General features: G+C 42.1%; 1 protein-coding gene across 14 annotated transcripts in view; it reads right to left on the reverse strand.

Moving 5' to 3' along the window:
* GPHN (gephyrin) overlaps positions 1-14,225 on the reverse strand; it is a 1,323,901-nt gene that overhangs the window by 987,170 nt on the left and 322,506 nt on the right. For all 14 annotated transcript variants that reach the window (XM_069208894.1, XM_069208895.1, XM_069208892.1 and 11 more), the window contains exon 2: positions 9,867-9,945. In XM_069208894.1, the coding sequence (XP_069064995.1) occupies positions 9,867-9,945 (79 nt within the window). The remainder of the gene's footprint in view (positions 1-9,866; positions 9,946-14,225) is intronic.

Genomic DNA, 14,225 nt, shown 5'->3' on the forward strand with positions numbered 1-14,225 from the left:
GAAGGGTAGCTAAAACATGCTCCAAGTTCACAACTAGAATGGGAGAAGCCGAAGATAGGACTTTGGCACTGGAAATCAGGGCAATGACTCAGAAAAAGACAATAGGGTCCCTGGAAGTCCAAATGGTGGACACCCAATGTAAACCTGAAAATTTTGAGAACAGACTAAGACATAATAATTTAAGTGTGTTTGGTGTTCCAGAAGGTTAAGAGGGAGAAGATGCCCGCAAATATATTGTGGCGTGTTTCCAGAGTTGGATAGCTGGATTTGGGATCAGAAAATACAGCTAGCTCATAGATTTCCCTTTGATCCAACACAGAGGCATCCCATGAAGGGGCCAAACTTAGAGCATTATTAATTTATGTGGGGATTTTTTTGCTCCGTCAGGCTGTTTCAGATTTGGCTCATCCTGATCCTAAGCAGGGAGGTATGCATGTTTTTTGTAACGCCCAATTATTGTCAGACACAAGAGTTTCTCCATAGCCTAGGCTCAGACTAGAATCTCATTGAAATCAGTCTTTTTACACTCACACACTAAAGGTTGCTGGGGAATTAAGTATGAGGTACTTCTGATCGTTCGGGGGGTTTCTTTTCTTTTTAATTTCTCTTGTTCTTCCTCTCTCTGTTGCTTTGTTTACACTTTGACTGGGGATTGTTGTGAGAAAGAAGTGGGTCAAAGTAGTAAGGTTGGGCATACACAGGGAGGGGCAGCACTCCATCACAGGCCCTATTTGATCCTATTGTTTTCCTGAGGTGCCAGAATAAGGGTGGGGTGTAGGGTGGATGCAAAGATAATGAGGGTGGGTGGAGTGTTTGGGAGAGGGAATGGGGGAGAGTAAGAAATTGGGGAAAGTGTGAGGTTTTTTGTAACAAATTGTGTAACAGGCAAGGGTGGACATGCGCCATTAAGGGCCGAAAGGGTCATCAGCAATAGCTTTAGTGGCAGCCGGTGTCAATGGCATCAATATTTGAGGTCTTAATGATAGGAACAAGTGAGCTAAGGTTCCCCACGGCTTAAGATTTATGAAGACAGATTTAGTCTATCTACAAGAGACACATATTCCATAGGATAAACGCTTCTTCCTGGGAGATTTGAGTCTATCTCTAATAGCATCTCAAGGGTATGGAATTTACTAAAATATCTACTTGTCCATGGGACAGGCTGTTTCATAAATCTGCTTGTCCTATAAAAGTATCTACTTGTCCCTTTGGTGCCATGTAGTGCAGCAACAAATACATCAGCAATCTCATTATGTAAGAGCTCTGATAATTTATCCGATTATGCCAGGGCTAATAGTATAGTAGGGTTTGAATAATGGCAATTTCAAGCCCTACTATAGCAATTTCCTTATTTTGCCACCTTTCCACAGATCTACATACTGGGACTGGAGGAATCACTAAGCAATTGTAAAAGTGCTGGAATGCCTTTGAATCTGTATAAACCTACTAAAATGCATGTTTTAAGGATTTTCACTAGTTCTTCACTATCTCTAGCACTAGCTAGGATTTTCAGTAGCTCTTCACTACCTATCTAATCTTTTCCCATACTGAGAAAGGTTGTATATTTACTCCTGACAAGGGCAGAAGTAGAAGTTTTACAGGATTGGGAAAAAGTGGTTGGAGGGAATGTGAACTTGTAAACACTCAACAGATTTTTGCATTAGCAAATCTACACATGCATATTTGCTCTGGCTACAATGCAGTTCACAAATTTTCTAGGAGTAGCATTTCCTGGTCCACCTTTGTAAATTCTTATGAATTCATGAAACCACTAATGCAAAGACATACACGACGGATGCACTTTTGTGACTTTCTCTAAGAATTGGGCCCCCAATTAGGTGTGGTGTTAACCAAGACATTTTGTTTCAATTAAAATTATATTTCTCTCTCTATTCATCTATAGGCTGGCTTTACTGTGAGTGATAGCATTCTACTCTTCCACCAGGAGCATATTGGCACACAAAGTAGTTTTGTTCAGTGCCAGGAACAATTGTGCCAATATGTGCTTTTTGAGACCAAAACGTTTTTTTTTTCTTTTTGTGAATGTTTGACCTAATGTTGAGGGCCTGGCAGCTTCCACACCAATAAAGTGTTACAAAAGCCATTTCAAAACAAGACACGCACTAACAAAACCAAAAGACTGACTATCAATGTCAAATAGGTTTGGTTTGCCAGTGCTTGTTTATTTTCATGTTTCCCATATTCTTGCTGAAAATGGTTACACGGATTTTCCATTATGAAAAGTTTTTGGGAAACACCAGCATGCATCAACAGTTTACTAAATCATGCTTCAAAGAAACGGTACCTCAAATTTCACAGTAATTTAGCAAAACTTGTTTTTCCTACTTGCATTATTTTTCCTAACATTGTATTTTGAAAGTAAAGAATCAGTCTTGCTTACAAGCTTCTGCAAGCTTTTGCATCTAGTCAGAAAGCATTCTGGGAGCATTATACAATATGAGGTAGCCTCATATTGTTAAACTTTTCAAATGTCTGTACACACAATTTTTTTTTTTTTTATGGAACCACTGTCAGTAGTGCAGTGTGACCTTACAAAGTTTATTTATAGTGCTCACCCTAATAATAAACATTTTGAATTAATGAACCATAAATACAAGTTTGAACAGTAATGACATATGGACATTGATAATACCTCAACTGCAAGCAGTTCCCTTCCCTGTTAACTGGCAGCCGAAGGGTTTGTGCTGCAGGAGGTTGGGCCTACTTGTCCCAAGGACAAAAACATGAAAACTTGTTGTCCTTGACCCCCAAACAATATGTCTTGGGCATCGGGCTATAGGAATTCCACACTCCTGCATTTGCTCGCCAAGGGCTAACATCAAGGGGGGGTGGCGTTATTAGCAAATAAAACTGTTTGCTCTTGTAAACAGGAGAAGGAGGATAAACTGGGTCATTAGTTCATTGCCGAGAGGTGCTCATTTCATTATCTGTTCAATATATGGTTCCAATACCTATGAAGCAGGTGTTTGATCTTTTGAATATAGAGCTGGCCCTTTGGTCTCAGTCCCTTGTATTGTTTGGGCATTTAAATACACATTTAGATGTATATAAAGGCTTGCAAGGGGGAATCAATTGTATTCCGGGAGGAAACCGGGTGTTTATAAGGCTTTACAAAAGTTGGTGGACGGTCATGCCCTGGTTGACATTTGGTCTAAACATATGGTTCCAGGTCCGGGTTTTATCTTTTATGCATTCCCACAAAATAAACTAGCGCGGTTAGACTATTTCTTCGTCTCCACCACCCTCGCAGGTCAGGCACAGATTGAGAGTCTGCCAAGAGATATGTCGGATCATAACCCTTTAGTACTGGAAATTCCAACTGAAGGCGGGGTGAGGAGTAAGAAGTCTTGGACTTTTGATAGCAATTTTCTATTAGACTAAACATATAGGAATCACATGTCCAAATGGATTACAAAATTTCTAGGAACCAATAGAGGTTCTGCTTCTCTAATCTTGGTCTAGGATTCCTTTAAAGCCAGGGTTGGGGGGGGGGGGGGGAGACCCTTACCTTTTATTTGAATCAACAAAGGGCAAGACAAGATTTGCAGATTGTTTGATAGGATGACATTGGCAAAAGGTGAACTAGCAAGGAATATTTAGTGGGCAGGACGCTCATGGGTTACAGCAGGAGATAGCAATACTAAAGTCTAAAAATATTAGGCATTTTGGCTCTGGGCCTGCAGTAAAATTTCACATATGCAAACGTCAATGTTACGAACTAGGGGAACTACAGGGCAGCTCCGGGAAAAGCAAATTAGACAGAAAGAAATTGTAAATCGGATATTGGCTATAAAGGATCAGGCTGGGAAATTATTTAAATCCCCTACAGATACTCTGAGGATCTTTAGGTAATTTGATGCTGCATTATGCACACGAGAGTCCGCTTCCCCGGAGGTTAGGTGTGCAAAATTATTTCAAGGGCTATCCACATTCAAGGTTGATAAGGAAGAAGAGACCATGTTAACCGCTCCAATTACAGTCGAAGAGATCTACAAAGCAATGTGCCTCTTAGTGCCAGGAAAAGCCCCTGGGCCTGATAATATTCCTGCTGAGTTCTATAGGCTTTTTTCCTTGACGTTCAACAGGATATGTTATTGACTTTTTTTAATAGGCTGAAGCAGGGAAGATTCCAGAGTCACAGGAAATAAACAGTATTGTAGTGTTTAGGAAAAAAGGAAAACCAGCAGTACTATCAGGATCATATAGGCCAATTTCCCAAATTAATTGCGATGGCCAAATCTAGGTAAAGGTATTGACCAATCGGTTAGGGGAAGTTATAGCCTCTTTTGTATCTTCTTGCCAACATGGTTTTATCTCGGGTAGAAGTACAACACATCATGTTCGCAGAGCCATTACACTCTTCTATATTCTTCAAGGCACAGGATCGCCATTGGGTCTTGCTTTATTCAACGCAGAGAATGCGTTTGATCATGTATCATGGCAGTTTTTATGGGCTGTGCTACAATGGAAAGGCTTTGGAAATAAGTTTATCCAAGCCATCAGAGCTTTGTATAAGACCCCCAGAGCCAGGATTAGGATGGTGGGACAAGAACCAGATAGCTTTTGCATTTCAAAGGGCATCAGACAAGGTTGTCCGTGTTCCCCGTTATTTGCTTTAAATATTGACCCCTTTTTCTAGAAGTTAAAGGGGAATACCTGTATTAAGCAGTTATTGTTCATCAGACTGAGTATAGGGTCCTGGTATACGCGAACGATATTGCAGTTTTTACCACTGATTAATTTCTACTGCTCTTTCCGAGATTGAGACTCTAGCTCGCCAGTTTGGGTTATATTCTGGCTATAAGCTTAATGAAACTAAAAAACAGCTATTGTGCACAGAGGGGGTTGGCTTTGAGGACCTGCGGGTGGTTTAAGAGGAAGTGCATCTTAGTGTGAAACTTACAACAGTTTTAGATAAGATCATTGAGCTGAATATGGTAGCAACATTAGGTAATATTAAGCGGGATTTAGAAAGAATAGACTATTTCAATTTGTCACTCTTTGGGAGGGGCAATGTCCTGAAAAGTGGCCATTTTACCTAAGGTCTTATACATTTTTAAGACAATCCCATTAGAAATTAATAAAGGATGGCTGTCCAGGCTGGAAAGTATTTGTAGTAGGTTCTTTTGGGGATATCATAGGCCCTGGAGAGCAGCCAAGTGGATGATCTTGCCACAGCTCTGGGGGGGATGGACGGTCCCTAATTTTACTTTGCATTTTTGGGCAAGTACCCTGCAACATATTGGTATTCTGATTTCTGATGAACCAAGTAAGATCAGTTTTGCTGAAACCCCAACTATCTGGGAATTGGTTTGCGGAATCATGCCAAAGGTTATTTAGGCAAGAGTCTAGCACCTAGCTGTTATTAAAAAAACTGATTTTATGCTGTAAAAGCTGCACTTGGGGTGTGGCATCAGGTTAAGCTGTTACTCGGTATCCCTAAATTAAATGTGTATACATCCATGATGGCCTCTTCTTTTCTACGAGCTGTGTTTCAAGATTATGTAGATGTTAAATGGGCACGGAAGTGGATGACATCCCTGGAGGATATCTACATCAATGGGCAATTGTGTTCTTTTACAGAACTACAGGAGTGTTTTGGTCTGCCCAGGATGGAATTTTTCAAATTTGTGCAGCTTCTGAATTTTCTTTGTAGGAATATGAGGGATTCAAAGGCAGTTACTCAGAATACCACTGGTTGAAGGCATCGAACGAAACGCTAGGATCGACATAATTTATGAGCTATTGCTGCTGGAGTTTCCGGATGATCTTGAGTTACAAATGACTTAATGGGGGACTCGGCTTGGGATAGAGGGGCCTTATATTAAGGAGTCCTTGGTACTGGGTAGCAGGGTTCTTTTAACTGCAAGTATAAAAAGGCAGCATTTTATGACCATTTTTTATCTTTATCATACTCCAGCAAAGGTGGTAAAATGGGGTGATGGTTTTGGGGGTAAATGTAATAGATGTGGGGTCCCCATGGCGGATTATCACCATATGGTTTTTTTAATGCCCCAAACTGAACGGATTTGTGCACGAAATTAGGAGTTTTTTAGGAGAATTATAGGAGTCCAACTTCAAATCACCCCGGCATTGATGATTTTGGGTGTGATTGACTGTCTGGAGCAGAGTGATGTCTGAGATGCAAGGCAGATCTACTATTTGTGGCCATGGCAGTCACTTGGATGTGCATTACCTCCCAAAGGCTAAGCCTGGATCCTCCCACGTTTATAGCTTGGAGAGCAAGGCTGTTAGCAATTTATCATATGGAGGTTTCTTTATAAGAACTCAAGGGATGGAGGAAAAAGTGCCAGGGACTCAGGATATGGACTCCAGTTACCGACTGGATGAAGAATTATCAAGGTAGAGTTTAGGGAGATAGGGTGGTTCTCATTCCTTTCGATGTAGGGTTATTCGTCTAGTCAGATTATATCAAGGGGACATCCGGGTGGAATTAATTTTGCACTGCTGGTTGGATGGGGAGGGCTTAACTCTCCTGTTTCTCTCTTTCTGAACAATCTTGTAGTTGCGGCATAGGCTGCGTGAACAATGCAGTACTGGTTTGATCATGTAATTTATTAATTGTTTCTTATGAATTATGGGATTACTGTGTGTATATTTGTCTGTTGTGATACGGCGGCATTTCTTAATGGAAAAAAAAGGAAAATAGGATAATCACACACAACCGCACTTCACAAAACCAGCATATGATGGGAACGTTGACTGGGAGTTAAAAACACTGCACATCAAAATCCCACAAACTCAGTGCGGTTTAGAGAACAATCGATTGTTTCTGATCTGTAATATCTACAGAATGTACACCTGGCATTCGGGTTACACCAAGGGGTGTAACCTCAAGCGTTTGTATGAAAGTCAAACCAACCTTCCATACTTCACAGCAAATCAGAAAAACACCAACGTCAAACGGGTAATGAATACATTTGCATCAGGCATTAAGCTGACATCACTGACTACATTAATATGTTAATATGAAAAAATTACTCTGAAAAATCTATTGAATAAATAATCGAAATGTTATAATTAGATCGACGCCATGTGGGTTCTGCAGTGTTTTCGCTGTTGCAAAGTACACAGTGGTCATTTTTAGAAAATAATGAGTCCATGCAGTAACATATACAGGGAGTGCAGAATTATTAGGCAAATTAGTATTTTGACCACATCATCCTCTTTATGCATGTTGTCTTACTCCAAGCTGTATAGGCTCGAAAGCCTACTACCAATTAAGCATATTAGGTTATGTGCATCTCTGTAATGAGAAGGGGTGTGGTCTAATGACATCAACACCCTATATCAGGTGTGCATAATTATTAGGCAACTTCCTTTCCTTTGGCAAAATGGGTCAAAAGAAGGACTTGACAGGCTCAGAAAAGTCAAAAATAGTGAGATATCTTGCAGAGGGATGCAGCACTCTTAAAATTGCAAAGCTTCTGAAGCGTGATCATCGAACAATCAAGCGTTTCATTCAAAATAGTCAACAGGGTCGCAAGAAGGGTGTGGAAAAACCAAGGCGCAAAATAACTGGCCATGAACTGAGAAAAGTCAAGCGTGCAGCTGCCACGGTGCCACTTGCCACCAGTTTGGCCATATTTCAGAGCTGCAACATCACTGGAGTGCCCAAAAGCACAAGGTGTGCAATACTCAGAGACATGGCCAAGGTAAGAAAGGCTGAAAGACGACCACCACTGAACAAGACACACAAGCTGAAACGTCAAGACTGGGCCAAGAAATATCTCAAGACTGATTTTTCTAAGGTTTTATGGACTGATGAAATGAGAGTGAGTCTTGATGGGCCAGATGGATGGGCCCGTGGCTGGATTGGTAAAGGGCAGAGAGCTCCAGTCCGACTCAGACGCCAGCAAGGTGGAGGTGGAGTACTGGTTTGGGCTGGTATCATCAAAGATGAGCTTGTGGGGCCTTTTCGGGTTGAGGATGGAGTCAAGCTCAACTCCCAGTCCTACTGCCAGTTCCTGGAAGACACCTTCTTCAAGCAGTGGTACAGGAAGAAGTCTGCATCCTTCAACAAAAACATGATTTTCATGCAGGACAATGCTCCATCACACGCGTCCAAGTACTCCACAGCGTGGCTGGCAAGAAAGGGTATAAAAGAAGGAAATCCAATGACATGGCCTCCTTGTTCACCTGATCTGAACCCCATTGAGAACCTGTGGTCCATCATCAAATGTGAGATTTACAAGGAGGGAAAACAGTACACCTCTCTGAACAGTGTCTGGGAGGCTGTGGTTGCTGCTGCGCGCAATGTTGATGGTGAACAGATCAAAACACTGACAGAATCCATGGATGGCAGGCTTTTGAGTGTCCTTGCAAAGAAAGGTGGCTATATTGGTCACTGATTTTTTTTTGTTTTGTTTTTGAATGTGAGAAATGTATATTTGTGAATGTTGAGATGTTATATTGGTTTCACTGGTAATATTAAATAATTGAAATGGGTATATATATTTTTTTGTTGAGTTGCCTAATAATTATGCACAGTAATAGTCACATGCACACACAGATATCCCCCTAACATAGCTAAAACTAAAAACAAACTAAAAACTACTTCCAAAAATATTCAGCTTTGATATTAATGAGTTTTTTGGGTTCATTGAGAACATGGTTGTTGTTCAATAATAAAATTAATCCTCAAAAATACAACTTGCCTAATAAATCTGCACTCCCTGTATAAGGGGGAATGGACATCGGGGTAACTTGAAGGTTGGATGAAGCACCAGGGGACAGAGGGTTTGATATACATAACACAAGGGACAATTGAAAGGTGCTTCATGACCTCCAAACAATCCTCCGCTGATCCATGGAGTCATTGGATTCTTATACAGCCTTCGCAGCATACTCATGTGATTTGGGTGACTTCATTATTGAAAGCTGATAAAGTTCAGCACTAGAGCCTAGAATAGGGTTGTGGTAAACACCACTGTACAACAAAAACCACCAAAGGGATGCATGTGTGCACAGAGGATTGGTAAAGGCCACAAGAAAGTCAGATTTTCAATGAAAACATGACAAAGGTGAAGTTTTAACTCAGAAGCGATCGGGGCAGGACCTACAATATGGTTAATGCTTTATGACAAGGTACAGACCTTTCTTTTTAACACAACAAACAAGTACGGACAGTACAATTCCCACAAATATAGTGGAATGGGATAAGCTGAGCAGAGGTGACCAGAAGCTTGCCTATATACATTGGTACCACACAAGATCTATTAATCAAATCAGCATTATCAGACATCAACAACATCAAACATGAACTACACTGTTTCTGATTGAGGGAACAAGAACCTAATCACCCTCCACCATCATTAGCGATAAGATCGGTGGTTGAAAGGCAATAGAGCATTCATGTATTCCTGCAAAACTACCCTGATAAAAGGCATTATAGCCGTCAGTACATGATCTGAAAGCTGCACGCCTGAAATTGCCTTAGCACTGCCTTCCCTAATCAGGAGAACGTAGATGGAAGAGCAAGAAAAACATGGTATAAAGCACTGACCACACCACCCAAAGCACCACTCACGCACTTGTGATGCTGGAATCAGCACTTACATCAACATTGCTGATTCTCAAATACAGAGCCATTGATGCCAAACCTATCCCGATCCAAGTCTGCTCATGGCAGCCTGGCACAGACAGCATGGTCCTGGCCACTTTTTATTGATTCAGTAAAGAACATGCGCAGTGACAGCGCACCTCCACTTCTGGAGATTGCGCCTAATTGCACTGAAATTAATCACCAGCGACTCCGCACTTCTCGCCACGTGAGATCATGCTGCAAATTTATATAGCTCTAATCACGGAAGTAAAATACTTACAAAGACGGATCTTGAACTAGGTCCTTGAGATTGATGCCACTGCGATCCTCAGCAAGGTTCCTAAAACAGCTGTCGCTCACTGGAAAGAGAGAAAGAGAAACAGTGGCTATAACGAGGACCATGAACAAACACATCAACACATCCAATTCCACCATCCTGCCTGCAGCCTCAAGGGTTACAAGGTTCCACGCCGGCACAAGTCTGCAAGTTCTTACCTTCTGCCCATGTTTTTAGGTTTCCAACACCCACAGCACTGAAGTTAGGAAACTGAGCATGCTGCTGAAAGGTCATGAGCTGCGTGGTTGTAAGTTTGAAAATTGATTTGTGATTCAGGTAGGTTTCTGGGTGACTTTTTATCAAAGGATATATTTTAGAAGCTCCTTTGAAGGGATGGGAAGATTGGGCACCGCTAATACCACTGCCTTGCCAAACAAACATGTCAACAAATAGCTGCAACAGAAAAACCTTGGACCGCTTTACCTAATTTCACACAAGAATACCGAGAGTGCACCTTGATTACAGAAAGGAGAAGTGCACTACCAGGTCACAGAACATGACAGCTTAGTGTGGTGCAGAGTGAGACGGGGTTATTCACCGTTCCTATTCTGTAAGCAGTCCCTGGAAATATTCACTTCTGGCTGACCAGAGACCGAGGTGCACTTCCACACCCTGGAATTAGGTGCAATGATTCTAAGAAAGTCAGACTCAAACCTACCCAGAAATAGACTCTTGAATTATTTGCATCAAGGTGTTTTTGCACATCACCTCAAGGGGCTACATGGTTTGCATACAGCAGACATGCCTACCTTGTAGCTAACTTTAGCCAATCATTAGCACAATACCTGCACTCGGTGAAGCCTGGATGGGCTTCATTCATGAGGCAGGCCTCCATACAACTTAAGAACTACATTGTGCAATACCTTGTTAACAAAGTAAGAAGTAGGGACTTCTAACAAGTGGGTATTGCTACATGATGAGGGCTACAAAAGGGCAAAACCTGCCAAGGAGATATTCTGAGGATAAGGTCTTTGATATTTGCAGAAAAGGAATCAAGGAAGGCACGCACTGGAGAGAGTGACGTGGTCCTCAAACAAAGAAAATTAGACACCAGGTTTGGCAGCCTCTGGAAAGGGTGGTACTTTCACATGCAGTCAAAGTCACACTGATATTTCCTTAGAATGCATTAGAGTACATCAACGTATACAATGGAAGAACAATCCGGACCTGATGGGGAAAAGGATATACACAAGACTGTGACACAGTGATAGGTAATTTTGCACAATGAATGGATCAGACTTGCATCATCGAATTCTAGCACAGTAGAATATTTCATACTATGATGATCTCAAACTGTACATTTATTTAGGACAACTACATAGTCTCTGAAAAGTCGTATAGTTCCACAACTAAATTTGATCGATCCCCCATTAACACACCTTAGAATAAAACGGTGCTCTTTCTATACAACTGCAAAAAAGTCTGTTCACAATGACTTTGTACTGGACAAAGCACAGCTGTTCTTTTGTCAAGACATGCACTGCACGTAATACTAATACCGTAACACTGCACAGGTAATAAAGTGCGAGGAATGAGAACCCTATATATTCTTTGATGTTGCAAGCCTTTTCTCCTACATACCTCGAAGAACCTGGAAGCACCCCAAGGATCGGTCCTCAAGCTCTGGCCGAGTCTGACGCTGCAGTGCCACGGTCTCTTGCCAGCTGAGACAAACATGGATTGCAAGCGGTCTGAAGGACCAGCTTCACAGCACACCTGCATTAAAGGTGCCCGGACCTCTACCAGACTGCCAACCAGCTACTTCGGAAACTTTATGCAACACACATAAGAGCACTGGAATGTTGAGAGCTCCAATGAAGACAATGGCTCTAGGCTTATAATAGCTGGTAGAAGCCCAGAGCACCAGCTTTCCAATGTTTGTCTGGCTGCATCTCCCCTTTCAATTTAGAACATTCTGCCTTTAGTGGGAGGAATGTTCTAATAGCCTTATAGCCCTTCTGCCGCAGGCTATAACGGTTATTAAAGGCCCACTCCCCTGTTATAGGCCCATTCCCCCGAGGCCCTCACCTGCGACTCAAGCGTACAACTCAGGTTCAGGGCCTTTAACAACCGTTACATCCCTCTGCAGGGGACTATAAGGCTATGGCCAGATAGGAAGGAGTAATGCAGTGGTCATTCTAATGCACTGGAATAACTTAGTCTAATTTATTAAAGAAGAGAGCAAAGTTCTAAGAGCTCAATGTGTCCGGTTCAATCAATGCAATGATCGCAAGTCCAACTCAGTTTTCCATCCTACCAGAGACAGTAAATTGAGTACCAGAAATTTGGTAAGCGTGATCTCTACAATTTACAGTACTTAGAAATCACAGAAGTGTTGTATAAAATGCTATATATCAAAACAAGTTATTTTTATTACACAGTGACAGAGAAAGTGGTAGCCTGAAGGTTACCTTAATGTACTGCACAGTCGTGGAATTAACATGTATTTAGGAGCTTCTTGATTTAAATAAAATTCTGAATCATGTGCTACAGACAAGGATATGAAATGGTCTTTGGTGCTGCAGTGAGGAGTCTCAATACTAATATACTGAGATTTTATCCTGCTATTCTAAAATGTAGGTACAAAACGATGCGGGGCAGAGCCTTTAGGGCACACAGGGCTAACAGCATCTAAGCTACAATCCATTCCAAGCCTACTCAGTGTTAGAAAGAAGTTGAAAATAAGGTTCTTCTCTGAACAATATGTGAAGTATACACCCAGAGCTGGTCCCTTCTTTCAATGTTGTGCACTTTGCTGAGTGCACAGGAGTTTGTTGCTATGTAGCACCAATTAATTTAACACTGAAGCCAATGTATATGTTCTTCTATGTCGAGAGGAGCACAGTCAATTGAACACCATGAAATATCAAATGCAGGATGATATATGTATTTTTCAAACTTTGTATACTTCACTCATCTGTCCTCCTCCTGCCAGGCCACAAGCAACTGAGAATGTCTGTATCTTATATTCTTTTTTTTTAAAGCAGCCCTGCGCTTCAAGCATGATCTGGGCCCACATTATGTAGCAGGTGCACTGCCCGCACAGTAGTGAGCAGTGAAACTGCACTGCTCTGGGAACAGCGCACTGGTGAAAACAGACTGTCTTCCTCTGTGCAGGCGGTACCCATGTACACTTCAAAGAGGGGGCAGAGATCCCTTTGCAGGTGGGTGCAGTGAGTGACTGTACCTGTCTGCAGGTGGATCTCTGAGGCGGTCGATAGGACCCCCTTTCCCTCCTTGCAGGGAACCTTACTGTAGAGCAGAGTCAGTGTGTCTCTTGATGGCTTCTTTGCCTCTGTATCCGCATCTATAATAGCGTGCCGGCCCAGAGGCAAAATGCTCCCCTCATTAGCCTTTGGCCATACCTCGTGCGACTGAGGCAGTGTCCCCTGAGAATCATGCCAGTGCTCCATGTGCACTGACACTAACTGCATTACCAAAAAGGGCACAAGCATCTGTGGTGTGCCTTCTCCTAAAATATTTAAGTCCCACAGGGGTGGTGAAAATGGGTTACACACACATTGTGCTCTCAGGGAATAATTTGTAAAAAGGCCACTGATTTTCTTCCTTCCTGTGTGCCTTCTCTTCCCTCTTTGAAAGATTTAAATCATTTAATTTGATTAACCAAATACATTTTACGAATTCTGCTCAAAGATTGCATTGATTGAGGTCTATGTAAAAACGGAGGGTATGTGCAACCACTGTCATTGTCTGAAACAGACGGTAACAAGCATTTACAATGCAACGGGTCTCGCGTTTGCTCATGTTAGAGCTGATCGCGTTGTAAACTCCTAACCCGACTTTTCACCTATCGGGCAAAAGTGCATTTATGTACATAACCCGAAAAAGTGAAATCAAGTATGTAAAGCGCTCGACTTCTGCCAAGCGAGATCGCGCTCGTAAATTAGAGAAAAAAAAGTCCACGAGCCCGATGGAAAACAGCGAGCCTCGCATGTTTTCTGTACTTGGTCGCTGCGCTCGAAGAGGGCTAGCCACCGGAAAAGGCATGACATATGCATGCCTTCGACTAATGAAAGCAAGCAGATTTTATTAGGGAAGCCCACGAACCAATAAAAAACACTGACGTGAAGTTGACAGGGCACCGAGCCCTTTTCTAAATACAAAAGAGTCTCGCTGCGATACGCATGCGCGAGCGCATGCAACGCAGGCTCGACCCTAAAAACTGAATCTGAAAACAAAATCTCACTTGTTTCTTCATGCCTGTGCCCCTGCACAATTCTGCATGGCTTCCTTGTACATGTAGGACATACCTATAACTTACCCCACAATGCATATGAATGT

This window comes from Pleurodeles waltl, chromosome 9 (assembly GCF_031143425.1).
Source record: "Pleurodeles waltl isolate 20211129_DDA chromosome 9, aPleWal1.hap1.20221129, whole genome shotgun sequence".
Lineage (NCBI taxonomy): Eukaryota > Metazoa > Chordata > Amphibia > Caudata > Salamandridae > Pleurodeles > Pleurodeles waltl.